This window comes from Mixophyes fleayi, chromosome 2 (assembly GCF_038048845.1).
Source record: "Mixophyes fleayi isolate aMixFle1 chromosome 2, aMixFle1.hap1, whole genome shotgun sequence".
NCBI classification, from domain to species: domain Eukaryota; kingdom Metazoa; phylum Chordata; class Amphibia; order Anura; family Limnodynastidae; genus Mixophyes; species Mixophyes fleayi.
Window position 1 is genome coordinate 257562583 of NC_134403.1, and position 14006 is coordinate 257576588.

The 14006-nt window shown below is 38.5% G+C and overlaps 2 protein-coding genes across 2 annotated transcripts in view; one reads left to right on the plus strand and one right to left on the minus strand.

Moving 5' to 3' along the window:
• The first annotated feature begins 789 nt into the window (after positions 1-789).
• On the plus strand, positions 790-8168 carry GNAT2 (G protein subunit alpha transducin 2). The gene is made up of 8 exons (XM_075195958.1): positions 790-1464; positions 3843-3885; positions 4375-4516; positions 5485-5642; positions 6043-6171; positions 6628-6757; positions 7275-7428; positions 7526-8168. The coding sequence occupies exons 1-8, from the start codon at positions 1347-1349 to the stop codon at positions 7714-7716; spliced, it is 1065 nt and encodes a 354-aa protein (XP_075052059.1). The 5' UTR covers positions 790-1346; the 3' UTR covers positions 7717-8168.
• Positions 8169-8514: 346 nt separating this feature from the next.
• Positions 8515-14006, minus strand: part of GNAI3 (G protein subunit alpha i3) — a 28678-nt gene continuing 23186 nt past the window's right edge. Inside the window, exon 9 of the mRNA XM_075195957.1 lies at positions 8515-9515. The gene's annotated coding sequence lies outside the window, so the exon portion shown is untranslated. The remainder of the gene's footprint in view (positions 9516-14006) is intronic.

Genomic DNA, 14006 nt, shown 5'->3' on the forward strand with positions numbered 1-14006 from the left:
GTACTATGTAGTGTAGAGCTGTTTAGGGAATGGTTTTGAAATAAAATAAGAAAAGAAGAATGACCATGCTGGTGAAACCTCATAGGTCTGAATCCCAATGTCCTTTGAATGGCTAGCCTGAGCCTGTGTGTAAAAACTGGAAAGTGTATCTGTAAATCATTGTGCAGAAGCCAGAGTAAGAGAAGGACAGAGCAAATCAGGATTAACTGTGAAATCCTCCACTTTACAGAGCTTAATACAGACGTCTGATTCCTGTGTCAGGAGATCCTGGCAGCAAAGCTTTAGGATTAGAAGCAGTTGGTACCTGTCACATTGAATCAGCATGACCTAGGGGATGGTACAGCAACCGTTAAGGGGGCAGGATATTTTGTGTGCCAGGGGGTCAGAAACTGGTATTGTAAAAGATGTCCTGTGCATATTCAAGAGAACTTGTCATAGAATATGGATTGCTCTTCTATACGCACATGATGTTTCATTTAGAATATGGTGTCACTCTCAACCTCCTACTAATAACTGCAGGATTGACTTTAAAGTAGCATGGGATGATCCAATGGGCCAGCTATTAAACTAAATCTCTGACCTTCCGCCAGAACACTACATGGTTTCAGTTGTAATGCAGCAACCAGTGAAATAATAGCTGTGCCCCAATGCAGATTATTTCAGCACCCAAGATTTAAAGAGGATTGGATACAGTTTGTAATGTTTGATCACAATTCACAAGATACCTATTCTCTAGCTGTATCCTGCTCCCTACTTTGAGTCCAGAACCTTCACCATCCCCCATCCCTTTATCTTTAAGCTCAGAGGCCTCTAATGAGATTTCTTAGGTCAGGTGATGACAGGAAACCTTTCAACACACAAACTTCATCCAACAGAAATCAGAAGAAGAGAGAAGAGAACAAGGAGCAAGAAGCACCCAAAGAGGGAAGTTAAAAGCTCAGGAATACCCCAGTCAGTTGAAAGAAAACCTACTTATGAGACAGTGTGAACAGAGAGTAAAAAGAATCCCAAAAAAGGATGGAGAGAAGACAGTGAGATACTTTTTCAGACAGAGAGAAAAGTAGCCAAGGGGTGCATACAAAATATACGATTATAACGGAGCCCAAATCCGGACCCTTGGAAGTTAAAAGTAAAAATCTTAATGCAGAACAATCCAGCAAAAGAAAGCACAACATAATCAGCACAGATCATAGGGGAGACAAGGCCCCCCAAGTATAAGAAACAGATTGTCAGACATCTCTCACAAGGTGGAGGGCAAACAGGTACAAGACGGAAGGACAGAGACACCTATATTACAGGTGCTGGAGGAGTCTGAGACGCTTGGCATAGAAGCTGGTGATATAGAGATGGGAAGTGGAGCGAGTGCAGAAGATAAGGAGCTGGCAAAAAGATCACGGGAGCTGGAGAAAAAATTACAGGAGGATGCAGCAAAGGATGCCAAGACCGTGAAACTATTACTGCTTGGTAAGAAATTAATTTATTGGTTATTAAGGTTTCACAACAAAGATGTAAAATAGTTTGCTTATAGCAATCTATTTTATCTGTAAGCTCTGGGAGGACAGAAACCTCTTGGAGCAGGCGGCTTGATCTTGATTCTTAGTATAAATACAGACCATGACAGCGGGGCCTCATAATCCTTCTTACTTCTCGGATTTTATGCAGGAGCTGTCAGACAGGTTACATGCTCTGGTTAAAACAGATCAATGCTGATACTCAGGAAAACTAAAAGTGACTGGTTGCATTAAACAGAGTGAGAATGGAATACAAGATGAAATGACAATAGCAGATGTAAACATACACCAATAAAAGGAAAGTCTACAAAAGAGCTTTCTATAAAACCTAATAGAAAACACCCGGTGATGGCTTGCAGTTGTATATGTTTTCACCCATTCGTGTGAAATGGCACAACTGCTGCGACATGGGTATACCAGAGCATGGCAGTTCTAATCTGTCTGATGTGATTAATCATAGAAAAACATGCAAATAATATTATTTATGTAGTTTAACCCTAACATAGCCATACACCTGCTCTGGATGAGTATAATCCCATACTATAATTAGTTCATCTGATAGTCATTAACTTGATGACTTCCGAGCGTGATTAGCAGAGCAATGTCCGCAAGTCATTAGAGTAGGTACATTCATTCTTTATTAACTATTTTAATTGCTCAAATAGCAACATGGTTTTAATAGAAAACATATATCATTATAATGCACAATATGACATCTTTATAGGTGTGTAATGTCCAGTTAACACAACTCACAGGAATGTAAAATGTTTATTTCCCCTCGGATTGCTGGCCTATCACTGCTTGAAGAGCAGTTTAGGGGGAGAATTTTCTTTAACAGCCATTAAGTCATATATGATGTGTACATTATAAATGTCAGGGACTGTGTGAATGAATGTAGACTGAATGAATGAATGTAGATTTTATCTAGCCTCCCTTGAACAATGGACACTTTTTTTTTTAAAATAGAAAAATAAAAGACCTTCAAATATTAATCATTACCATTCCAAGTGGACATGGATAAGCATACGGTATTATTGAAGTGCGAATAAAGGCACTCTTTTGCTTGCAGGAGCTCACAGCACACACCAAAAGCCTTTGGGCCGCTCAGCTCCAAGCAGTGATTACATGCATTCCAATCAAAAACACATTGGCATTGCAAGTGGGAATGTGCTGGGTGTTCCACCATTGAGTCTATTTTATGTACTCCAGTCAGGTAGCAAATACACCTTACAGTTCATTAATATTATATCAGACAAGGGGTGTTTGGCAGACTGAACATTATGAACACAGAAATGTTATTTTGCTGTACTAAAGATACATCAGTGGTGTATGCAGTGTTGGGACAAGGTTTTCTGAAATCCATAGGCAAAGGAAACAATCTGCGTTTGCCTGTCTATATAATCTATCCCTATACTTGACATGACAATTTTGTGGTCCCCGCATAGCAATACAGTGCTATGCAGGGATATTCTTGTGTGTGTATTCTGAAGACCTAAATACTAATTTTTCCAAAGCCTTAATTTAATTTTGGGCAGAAGTCACCAATAAATCACAAAATAAAGCTATTTACATGGGGTTGGCAGTATCCCTGTCTCACCAGTTCAGAACCTACTAAAGGAGCCCATCTCCCCACTGCAGTGCTGTATTGGAAATCCTTCCCCCATTGCACCCAATAATTACCCAATCCATCCACTGTTCAACTCCAATTCACAAGTAGCGCAGATACTTAATCAGCCCTAAAGCCTTGCATTGGGCAGGAAATTCAAACGTCATAGGACAGGAAACATGTATAGAATGTGGCACCTGATTTGATAGTTTTCATGCCCATCAAGCCAGATGCTGCACTCAATACTCACTTCTCATCTAAAAGCTAGAGTAGCCTCGGACAGGTAAAGTCATCCAGCATTAACTGGGCTCTTATTCCTCCTGTCAATAGGTGCAGAGCAGCTACTATCATTTATCAGTGGAAGTCCCAAATGCTGTTCTATAGTGGAGTTGCTGCCCTATAGTGGGCAAATTGTTTCAACTGAGTGCTATAACCATTTATAATGTCTATTCCTAGTAACTTGACAGATGGGCATTTTAATGAGAATGTAACAAAGTATTGGGATTTAGTTTAAGGGCAAGAAAGAAATGTTATTTGCCCTTTGCCCCAAGATGCATTAAAGCCCTATGGACCATGTTAAGCACTGGCTCTCGTCTACAGTCCATATTGATAGTACTGCAATGAGATTTTTATCAAAGTCATTAGTGTTTTAACACTCCTTGAATGCTGCTACTGACCCTGGCATGTATTATTTACTATATATGAAAATATTGGTCTGTCTACAGGTGCTGGGGAGTCTGGGAAGAGCACAATTGTCAAGCAGATGAAGTAAGTGATAATTAAAAAAAAAAACCATATATAAATATAATCACCAGTATCTGTGTTCACTTACTCCTTTTCTAAAATGTGTGTCTTCATAGAGCTTCTTGCCCACAGAAAGGAGTATTCAGCCTATTTACTAGGAATTTAACATCACCATGAATATTTGTATCAGAGATAGTTTCATTCCCCTCATTATAAATGTTCAACTCACAGCCCTTATTTCCCTGCAGTTTAGAATGCCAACACACCTACATTAACAGGTTATGTGGGGATAGGTTACTAGGGTTATCCTATTTTATTTGGGACCTCAGACAATATGGGTTGTAATTTATGGTTAATCTTCAGAGAGCATGAGAGTTTTGGTTTTTCTTTAAAAAATAATAGGAGCCCTAATTACAGGTTAAGCCCACAAAATGACTGCCTCCACTCTGTGTATACAACACTACACTTTAATCCATACAGATTTCCTGTTGCTTATTTCTGTTTTGTTTCAAGGATTATACACCAAAATGGATACTCAGAGGAGGAATGTGTGGAGTTTAAGGCCATTATCAATGGCAATGTACTACAGTCAATCCTTTCCATAATTCGTGCTATGTCCACCCTTGGTATTGACTACGGCGACTCAAAAAAAGCGGTTTGTATGAAACATATGATCAATTTGCAAACATTGAAATCATGATTGCAAAATTTTAGAAAATGAGTTTAATATAGCACATTAAATACCTTAGACAAATTGCACTGTAGAAAAATTTGATTGGAGGTGCCTACTGCAATAAACCCGAGGGTCTAATGCAATAAATTACAACATCCAAACACATCAAGGGACCATCCACAAGGTGGAAAGTAAAAGTAAACCTAACATCTTAATCTCTGCCAAGGGGTTGTATATACTGTCATCATTCTGCACTATTATTCAAAATATAGTATTTAAAGATGGTGATCTTTATAGTCTAGGAAAAACAAACATCTTGGAAAAAGTTTCCTAGGTGCTAGTGCAGCTTTAGGGGTCAAAACATGCAGAGGATTAATTATACATGATGGATTGCCCAAAGTGTGTACAATCAAACTAAGCGTACATAATGTTATACAAATCACCATGTAATAAATGACACAATATTTATAAAATGACGACATCTCACAGCTCTGTACAATAAAGTAAAGGTGCACAGATATTGACATAAAAATCAGGACATGTAGAGAGCCCTGCTCATCAAACTTTACATACTAAATCAAAAAGGACACAATAGATAGGAGACGTAGGACTGTGGTCAGTACATAAGTCATAGTGTAATGTTTACATCAATAAATAATAATATGAAACACTGCTGTTTTAATTACACTCTAAGGACTGCTAAATAAACAGACTTGAACTTCACGCAGAACACTGGGTAGGTGTCAAATGTATTTAGTAACGTCCTTGAACTACCAAACATTCCACAAGGCATGAATTTAGTTCATAGATGCGTCATCATTAGAAAGATTGTGACACACTCTGCTGGCGAAGAGTTGGAACTACACGTATTACCATTGTGGCTAGCTCGGGCGACAATGTGCCAAGGTATTTATTCGTGAACTTCATACATTTGTCATATGTCCTCACAGGATGATGGCCGCCTGCTCTGCCACCTCGCAGACTCCATTGAGGAAGGCACAATGCCTCCAGAACTTGTGGATGTTATCAAGAGGCTCTGGAAAGATGAAGGGGTGCAGGCATCTTTTGAAAGAGCAGCAGAATACCAGCTCAATGACTCTGCTTCATAGTGAGTGTCACAGTAGCTCATGGGTGGTGTACAAACAGTATTTACAGCTCATCAATACTGAAGAATTTTATCTGTAATCTATCTAAAAGCTCAGAGTACCAAAATATTAAAAATTATTGTACTACAAACTTGTCAGGTTCTATAAAAAAAATTAAAAATAAAAAAATAAAAATAGTAAATTTTAACTACCCCTTGATCAATACCATTTTTTTGGACCATAAAATGCATGAAGAAACCAATTATTGCTCCTCTCATTACATCCATCTTTTATTCTCACCTGGGTTATCAGCTTCTTATCTAATATGAATTAAAGTTAAATAACTTATAAACATTCTCCCTTATGCCATTTATCACCCTTTGGTATGTTGATGTGTTGTGTGCATGTGTTTCCATCACATAGTTACCTTAACCAGTTGGACAGGATTACAGCAACAAATTATATCCCAAACGAGCAAGATGTCCTCCGCTCCCGTGTGAAGACCACAGGAATCATAGAGTCACAGTTCTCTTTTAAAGACCTTCACTTCAGGTTTGTCTTGTTTTTATGTGTTGGGGGAAAAAAAAGAACACACTACAGAAAGACAAATTTGACATATAGCACAAACAAAGAAAATAAACTTTGATGCACCACCACAATACACATAATAATTTCTTTACTGAACGAGGTTATATTTATTTTTACCTTTTCAAATACTTATCTGTAAATAGTACCTTGCAAAGTCCACACAACACAAATGAGGATAACTGCACTACAATTTGCAAATATTCAAAATTGGGGACATAACTGGGACTGTCCCTGGAACAGTTGGCAAGTATGGTGAATGGTATTTCTCATAATCCTAAAATAAACACAAAATGTGCTACGTAGATGATAACAAAACACAAGTCATGGTAAATCAGATTTTACGCCAACAGATTTGTTAACAGTGGCCTGAATGTCCAACTATCGCATTGTGTCGTAAGTGGTTTAAAATCTCTCTCACAGGATGTTTGACGTGGGAGGACAGAGGTCAGAGCGCAAAAAATGGATTCACTGTTTTGAAGGAGTGACCTGCATTATATTTTGTGGAGCACTAAGTGCATACGACATGGTTCTGGTGGAAGACGAGGAAGTGGTACGTGAGGATTGTGATGTAGAAGGCTGGAAACCAATCTAAGGTCAACTTGTAGCACTATATACAATATATGCAGATTACATTTTTAAAACAATTTTTCTTTTTTTTGTTTGTAAAGATAGTTCTCCAGATCATTGCTAGTAGGCCAAACATGGTAGTTAAAAGGGAAAAGAATCAAATCAGAATGATAGCTACTTAGCAAAATCAGAGGCATATAGATACATTTCATTCAGTCTCATGACCCAAATCCTCACCCTCTTCATCCTTGTTTCAGTTGTATTAGTAGGTAAGGGTTATTTTTAACATAGCACCTAGGTGAAGAAGTGCATTAAACTACAGCAACCATTTGCTTATATCTTCTCTAGGCAGCTAAAAAGATAAATGCCGATTGGTTGATATGGCTTCATGCCACATGTACCTAAATGCAATTTTAGTCAACCTTTAATGTATGAGCTCTAATTACAAACTGTACAGCATTATGTAAACTGTGCTTCAAGGCCAAATATATTCTTTTCAGAATCGGATGCACGAATCTCTCCATCTTTTCAACAGCATTTGCAATCACAAGTTCTTTGCAGCAACATCAATAGTACTTTTTCTAAACAAGAAAGATCTTTTTGAAGAGAAAATCAAGAAAGTTCATTTAAGTATCTGTTTCCCAGACTACGATGGTGAGTGACATATTTGCAGCACAACAATTACACTTTGGTTGTTTCTAATATAAGTTGGATTTTCCTAACACTCAAAACACTTTCATGTATTCAACAGGCACCAACACATATGAAGATGCTGGAAATTATATCAAGCTGCAGTTTCTTGATTTAAACATGCGAAAAGATACCAAAGAGATCTACGGTCACATGACTTGTGCCACAGACACACAAAATGTTAAATTTGTGTTTGATGCTGTAACAGATATCGTCATCAAGGAGACACTGAAAGATTGTGGACTGTTTTAAAGCCCACAAAAAAAGTTTTTTAAAGATCCCTTCCAATTCATTGCTCAGCGTCTAACCTAGGATCCTCCTAACCCCAAAGGTCCGGTACATTAGGGGTTCAAAGAATGTTTAATTTTATTTTGATTTTGTTAGCCAAAGTTCTCACATTTTGTATACACATTGAAATCATTAAACACCTTGTAGTTTAGAGAGTGTTTGAAGACGATGTAGACAGTTACCTTAACAACTCCACACAAGTACCTCATTATGTGCAATTACTTACTTAACTGGCATTGCAAGACAAAAGGCTCTGCTCCTAAACATCTGCCCCTACTACATACAACAACCTTAATGGCAAATCATACTGCGGTTACTCCTTGTTGCATTTTTAGAGTTGAACAAGCACTAATGTGAGAGAATTGTTATTCGCCAGATTAAAGCACCTAAATAAACAATTCTTATTAGTTACAGCATTGCATCAGTTGTTTCCTGAACGCAGCACAGACCTCATTTCAGAGTGAATTGTTCTCCATGTGGCAGTACAGGAGGTACTCAAGTATTTTCTTGCAGTCAATGACTTTTCCAGCATTACGTGTCCACACAATCTAAAGGTTTATTAGATTGCATATGTAGAATTCCGTCACAAGAATGTGGCACTGTATCTTGTGATGAAATCACATTATTGCAATCAGTTGTATGGTGGCAAGTAAAAATGACACGGCACACAATGAATGCAAGACAGACTGATAAACAGAAACAGGTAGTGCTTCAACAAACAAATACTGTAGAACAGTATGTATAAATAAAAAACAAATACAGTTTGCATGTCTCACCATTTTAATACTGTATACAAATAAAATAAAATGTTGTGGAGTGCAGAGAAATGAACAAAAGTATGTGTGCATGTAATGCAAAACAGGAACAGCAGTAACAAAAATGTAAAAAGTTGCACACACCTGACACTGGCAATTTGGTCTACAACAAAGAAATGTAAAGGCAGTAAGAACTTTAAAAACTATGACCCAGGGTTTTGGCAGCCGACGTAAAAAGGCATTAGTGCAGGAGGTTGGTTTGCAAATCAGAGGTCCCATCTAGAATGGCAGATGGGTGAAGCAGAAAAATTGGCACCAAATATATCTGTAAAAATAAAAAAACAAAAAAAAAAGGAAGATTTTGTAATCTGTGTACAGTGGCTTACGCAGTAGCCTACCTAAAGGATTGGAGGGAAGAATGTGATTAGAAATATCTCTAAAAGTAGTCGCCAGGTGAAAGTGCTAGGAGTGGTTTCAGTATAAAATACAATGGCACAAAAAGGGAAGGGTTAACAAATCATGGCGAGAGCAAGATAAGGTAATATTGTCCTCTATCCACAATGAAGACATGACCTCAAGGCAAAAATGTGTTTCTCACGGGAACAGCTTTACGCAACACTGGGAATGACAAATGTCACAAGGTTAAAATGGTTGTGGCACACAAAAAAAAACTCCCCAAAAAACAAAACAAAAACAAAGCATGGATTGTGCCATAACACTGCTGTTTTATCAAATTTGCCAACCAGACGACAGACTCCTGGGCGTGGACAGTATGGATCAGTAACCGTCCAGTCGTTCAAATGGATAGAATAGTTGAAATATTGAGATAGTGGTAACATCAAAAAGGGAGGGCAGCTCACAGTTCTGGGCCAACTTAGGACAGCTGCATATGCAAGATAGGGAGGTAGGATCTCTGGATAGGAACAGGAATGGTTTGTGCATAGAATGATGTCACTTCTCTCATGTAGCAGGACCCCACAATCAGCTATTGGACTCCCACTGTGTCATCTAAAAGGATAAACAGCAGACAAAAAAAAAAAGAAATTAAAATGCAATATATTAATTTTGTTTCTTCATGAAGCCAGTCTACAGTCATACTTTAATAGATATATGGATAGATTAATATAATAAAAGAGAACAATCACATTAAGTGTTAATCAATTTTGCAAAGACACTCCTAAACCCTCTTGCAACCAGTTGTCTTCAGAAGTCACAATTGATGGCTGACCATCACTGTACAATTAGCATTTCAACAGATTTCCAAATAAATATAGCAGTCCTCAAGATGTGCTGCCTAACTGTGGGACATTCCCAAACAAGAACTAGATTATAAAGATCAAAGAACATTCAAGCTAAATCAGAGAACTGTTATTGATAAGCACCAGTCAGATGAAGGATAAGATGATTTCAAAAATACTTCATATTCCCCTGACCACTGTCCATCACTAAGAAAAAGAAAATGCCACAACAGATTTTGGCAGAATAGGCTTATTGCACATCATTCCATCATCTCTACTTCAGGACCTGGAAAACTGTTCACAATAGAGGGCAAAAATGGATAGTTAGATATAAGCAAATATAGAGAGAGAAAAACCAGCTGTACTCTGCAAGAGACATTTGTAATTTAATTTGTAATTAAGAAAAAGCTTTAGATATACAGGGTGATTCAAAAGTCGCAGTACACCCTTTTATTTCAAAAACTCTACAGGAAATTGGGAAACCTGAATACTCCAGTAAGGTATGGGTGACGTGGTCTATCTTTTACGGTATGTACCAAACATGGGCGCCATCTTGAAATCGGTCAATCGACCCAATTCCTGTAGAGTTTTTGAAATAAAAGGGTGTACTACGACTTTTGAATCACCCTGTATATTGAATTTGGCATTACATTTTTACTTATCAGTAGTAAGAAATTCCACAATAAATCCACTTAGATGACATAAGTAAATAAAAAAGGTTAAAAAGAAAAGGGGTGAGCACTTTATAGCCTCTATATATGCCAGATAACATTAAATCCACCTGCTTAAATTTGTGTAGGTTCCCCTTGTGCCACCAAAACAGCTCTGACCCGTTGTGGAATGGACACCACAAGACCACAAATCCTTTAAGTCCTGTAAATTGTAAGGGTGGGGCCTCCATGGCTCGGACAAGTCAACACCTTAAAAAAAACTCTTTGTCAAGTCTCTCAAACAATCCCTGAACAATGTTTTTGCAGGGTGGCAAGGAGCATTATCTTGCTAAAAGAGGCCATGAAGGAATACTGTTGCCATGAAGGGGTGCACTTTGTTTGCAACAATGTTTAGGCAGGTGATAAGTATTAAAAGTAACTTCCACATGAATCCCAGGACCCAAGGTTTCCCAGCAGAACATTGCCCAGAGCATAACACTTCCTCCTCTGGCTTGCCTTCTTCTCATAGTGCATCCTGATGACATCTCTTCCCCAGGTAAACAACGCACACACCCAGCCGTCCACATGATTTAAAGGAAATGTGATTTGTGAGATAAGGCCACCTTCTTCAATTACTCCATTGTCTTATTCTTGCACTCATGTACCCATTGTAGGGGCTTTCGGCAGGATCAGCATGGGCACTCTGACCGGTCTACCAGTCTGCAGCTACATGTCCTAGACCCATACTAGCAGATCAAGCCTCTAAGTTGTAATTTGATATTGAAATCACATCAGTAAGATTCAACATGTCTGAGGTCTCAGAGAAATTGAAATTGGTGCAACAAATAATATAGTTACACATTCATCTCCTTTATTAATTAAAAAAAAAAAAAAAAAGTCTGCCAAGATAATAGCGTTAATGAACCTTTACAGCACAAGTATCACCAAACTAAGTCTGAAGTTTGTAGTTTCAAACATCTAAAAGTTGTTCGCTTGTAGTTTTCAGTTTACAGGAAGACTGCTCCTATTACATTGAATCTGAAGTTGGGCCTGTCCAGAATATTCTGATTTGTGTACTCTGCATGCATAGGGACTAGGTAGTTTTTAAGGTCTTGAACAAGGTTCCAATAAATTGAATGATTGGAATCAGAAGTACATATGCATAATATGGTACTCCTGGGAACAGTAAGACATTGCACAATAAGAGAAAGGGTGGGGTAAATTTTAGTAGCATTTTGTGAATGCACTGAAGGAAAAGAAACATGAAATGAGCAGTGTGTGAGAGTATGGGATCAAAAGAAGCCTCATCTGTACCACAGGCACCCCAAAATATAATGGTCATTGAGGTTCATAACCACATGATGTTAATACAAGATCATACACAGTTCATGCCTCCATCCCCCACGGCCAGAAGCAGGACAGAATGCCCTAGACCACACAGGACCCCGCATCACATCAGTGCATTCATCTCAAATTCAATGCAGAGATAAAGTGGATCAGCTAAAAATTACTGGATCATAAGTATTAATCAAGAATAGGAGGGTCTTCAGCCACATTACAAAGTTTATACCAAGCTGTATGCTCTCAACAATCCCGTATTTGAGATTTGTTGGCAGTAGGGAGTGTGTTGATATAACTTTCTCACATATTGAAAAACCTTTCAACCTGGCGCTCCTTATCAATAAGTGTCTCCACCCAATCCATTTGAACTTTGAACTTGAGTTTTTCCTTGAAACAGGATAAAGGAGAGGTTGCAGGATGTAACCAAAAGGTGCAAGATAGACTTGCGCGCAGCAGCGCTAATGGCAAACAACAAGCGCCTACACTACTTTAGATATTTTCTGAGCAGCTGGGAACACTCCCAGTATTGCCCATTTTGGTGTAAAGGGAACATAATTTAGCAAAGAACCCTCCGCATATCGCTTTACCTGAAGCCAAAATGGTTGGACTAAGGGACAGCCCCACAAACAATGAAACAAGTCTGCACTAGCAGTATGGCATCGAATACAATTGCTGGACTGTAGGAGGCCCATCGGAAAGAGTTTTTGGGGGTCAGGTATGCGTTCTGGAATATATTTAAAAGTGTACAGAGTGGCAGAGGTCAGTTTGCATGACCTGGACAGAGTGTTGGGAGAGGAGGAGGAAGATCCAAAAGGGTTGTCCCAATCCACGTCTGAGAATGTTCGAAGGACCCTGCTAATGTAACGTTGCGCCTGCAGAAACGCCATCGGATAGGCCACACAGTTTTATTTATCCGAGTCCTTCAAAAGTTTCATAGGTCTCCTTTCTCGTTTGCTGACAAAATGTGATAAAGTGGTGATCCCTGCAGCCCACCAAAACCGTAAATGGATAACCCGCCACACCCTTTGAAAGTCTGGGTTATGAAGCAAGGGAAAGCGAAGGAATTTATATGCATTTCGGCCATGTTTATGACGAAGGATGTGCCACATTTTAAGCGGTCCACAGAAGTGGATTGTCTTTTGCATTTACATGATCAAGAAATCCTAAATGAGGTTAGAGATTTTAGAGCCAAGGTAGGGGTAAATTGACATTCTAGATGGGTGTTAGCATACACACTCTGGTTATGTGACCAAACACATAGATAGCAGACAACAGCAGCCTGGTTTTATGAGGCCACATTTGGGAAGTTAATAACTCAATTAGTTCTATATTATTGTAGTTTCTGTAAGCGAATTCTTGGTCTCCTCCCCTTCTAAATAAATTTGTGATAGAAAAAAAGTGTGTCAGATATCTTTGTAATGGTAAACATTGAATAAATAAAAAAAATAAAAAAAGTTGGAAAGAGACCATCTTGATTAAGTTTGCCCTACCGATATAAGATAGAAGGAGAAGACTCCAACCCTCCAGATCCACATCATTAATTGCCATAGCAATATTGACATGATAAAGGTGCAACAGGAGTTTAGGGAGCTGAATTCCCAAATACGTAAACTGATAGGCGGCCCATTTTAGTTCAGCATACTGACCCCAGGAGGGGCAACTCACTCGATCCCCAACATAAAAGGCTGTAGATTTATCCATATTTACCGTAAAGTCTGATACTTGGCCAAGTTCCTCAACTCTCTCCAGGATTGGGGTCAGTGTATGTTCTGGGTTGGCAATATATAGAAGTAAATAATCAGCAAACGCTGAGATTTTAACTTGTTTGGTACCGATTATTATGCCTTGAAAAGTATTCCAGTGTTGCAACATGTGGAGGAGTGGGTCCAAAGCTAGATTGAAGAGTAGCAGCATTAAAGGGCAATCTTGGCAAGCACCCCTTTCCATTGTAATTACCGCACTTTTGGAAACTATTCAACAAAATCGCTGTTGATGGATTAGTGTGAGAAAAATTCTATAATTTTGACAAAAGACTGGGTTAATAGTGTCTAGCCCTATCTCTATGCAGTCTTGAAAACCAAAGTATCGTATGGAAGGCTTTATTGATGTCTAAGCTTAACAGCATATTGGGAGTATCTTCCATGTCAGTCTGGATTTCCTTGACCGAGTGGCATCCGTTCACAAAGCCCAATTGGTTGTCAGTTAATAATGTGGGGAGGATAGTCTGTAAAGAAATCGTCTAGTATCTTAAAGAATAGTTTGAAATCAGA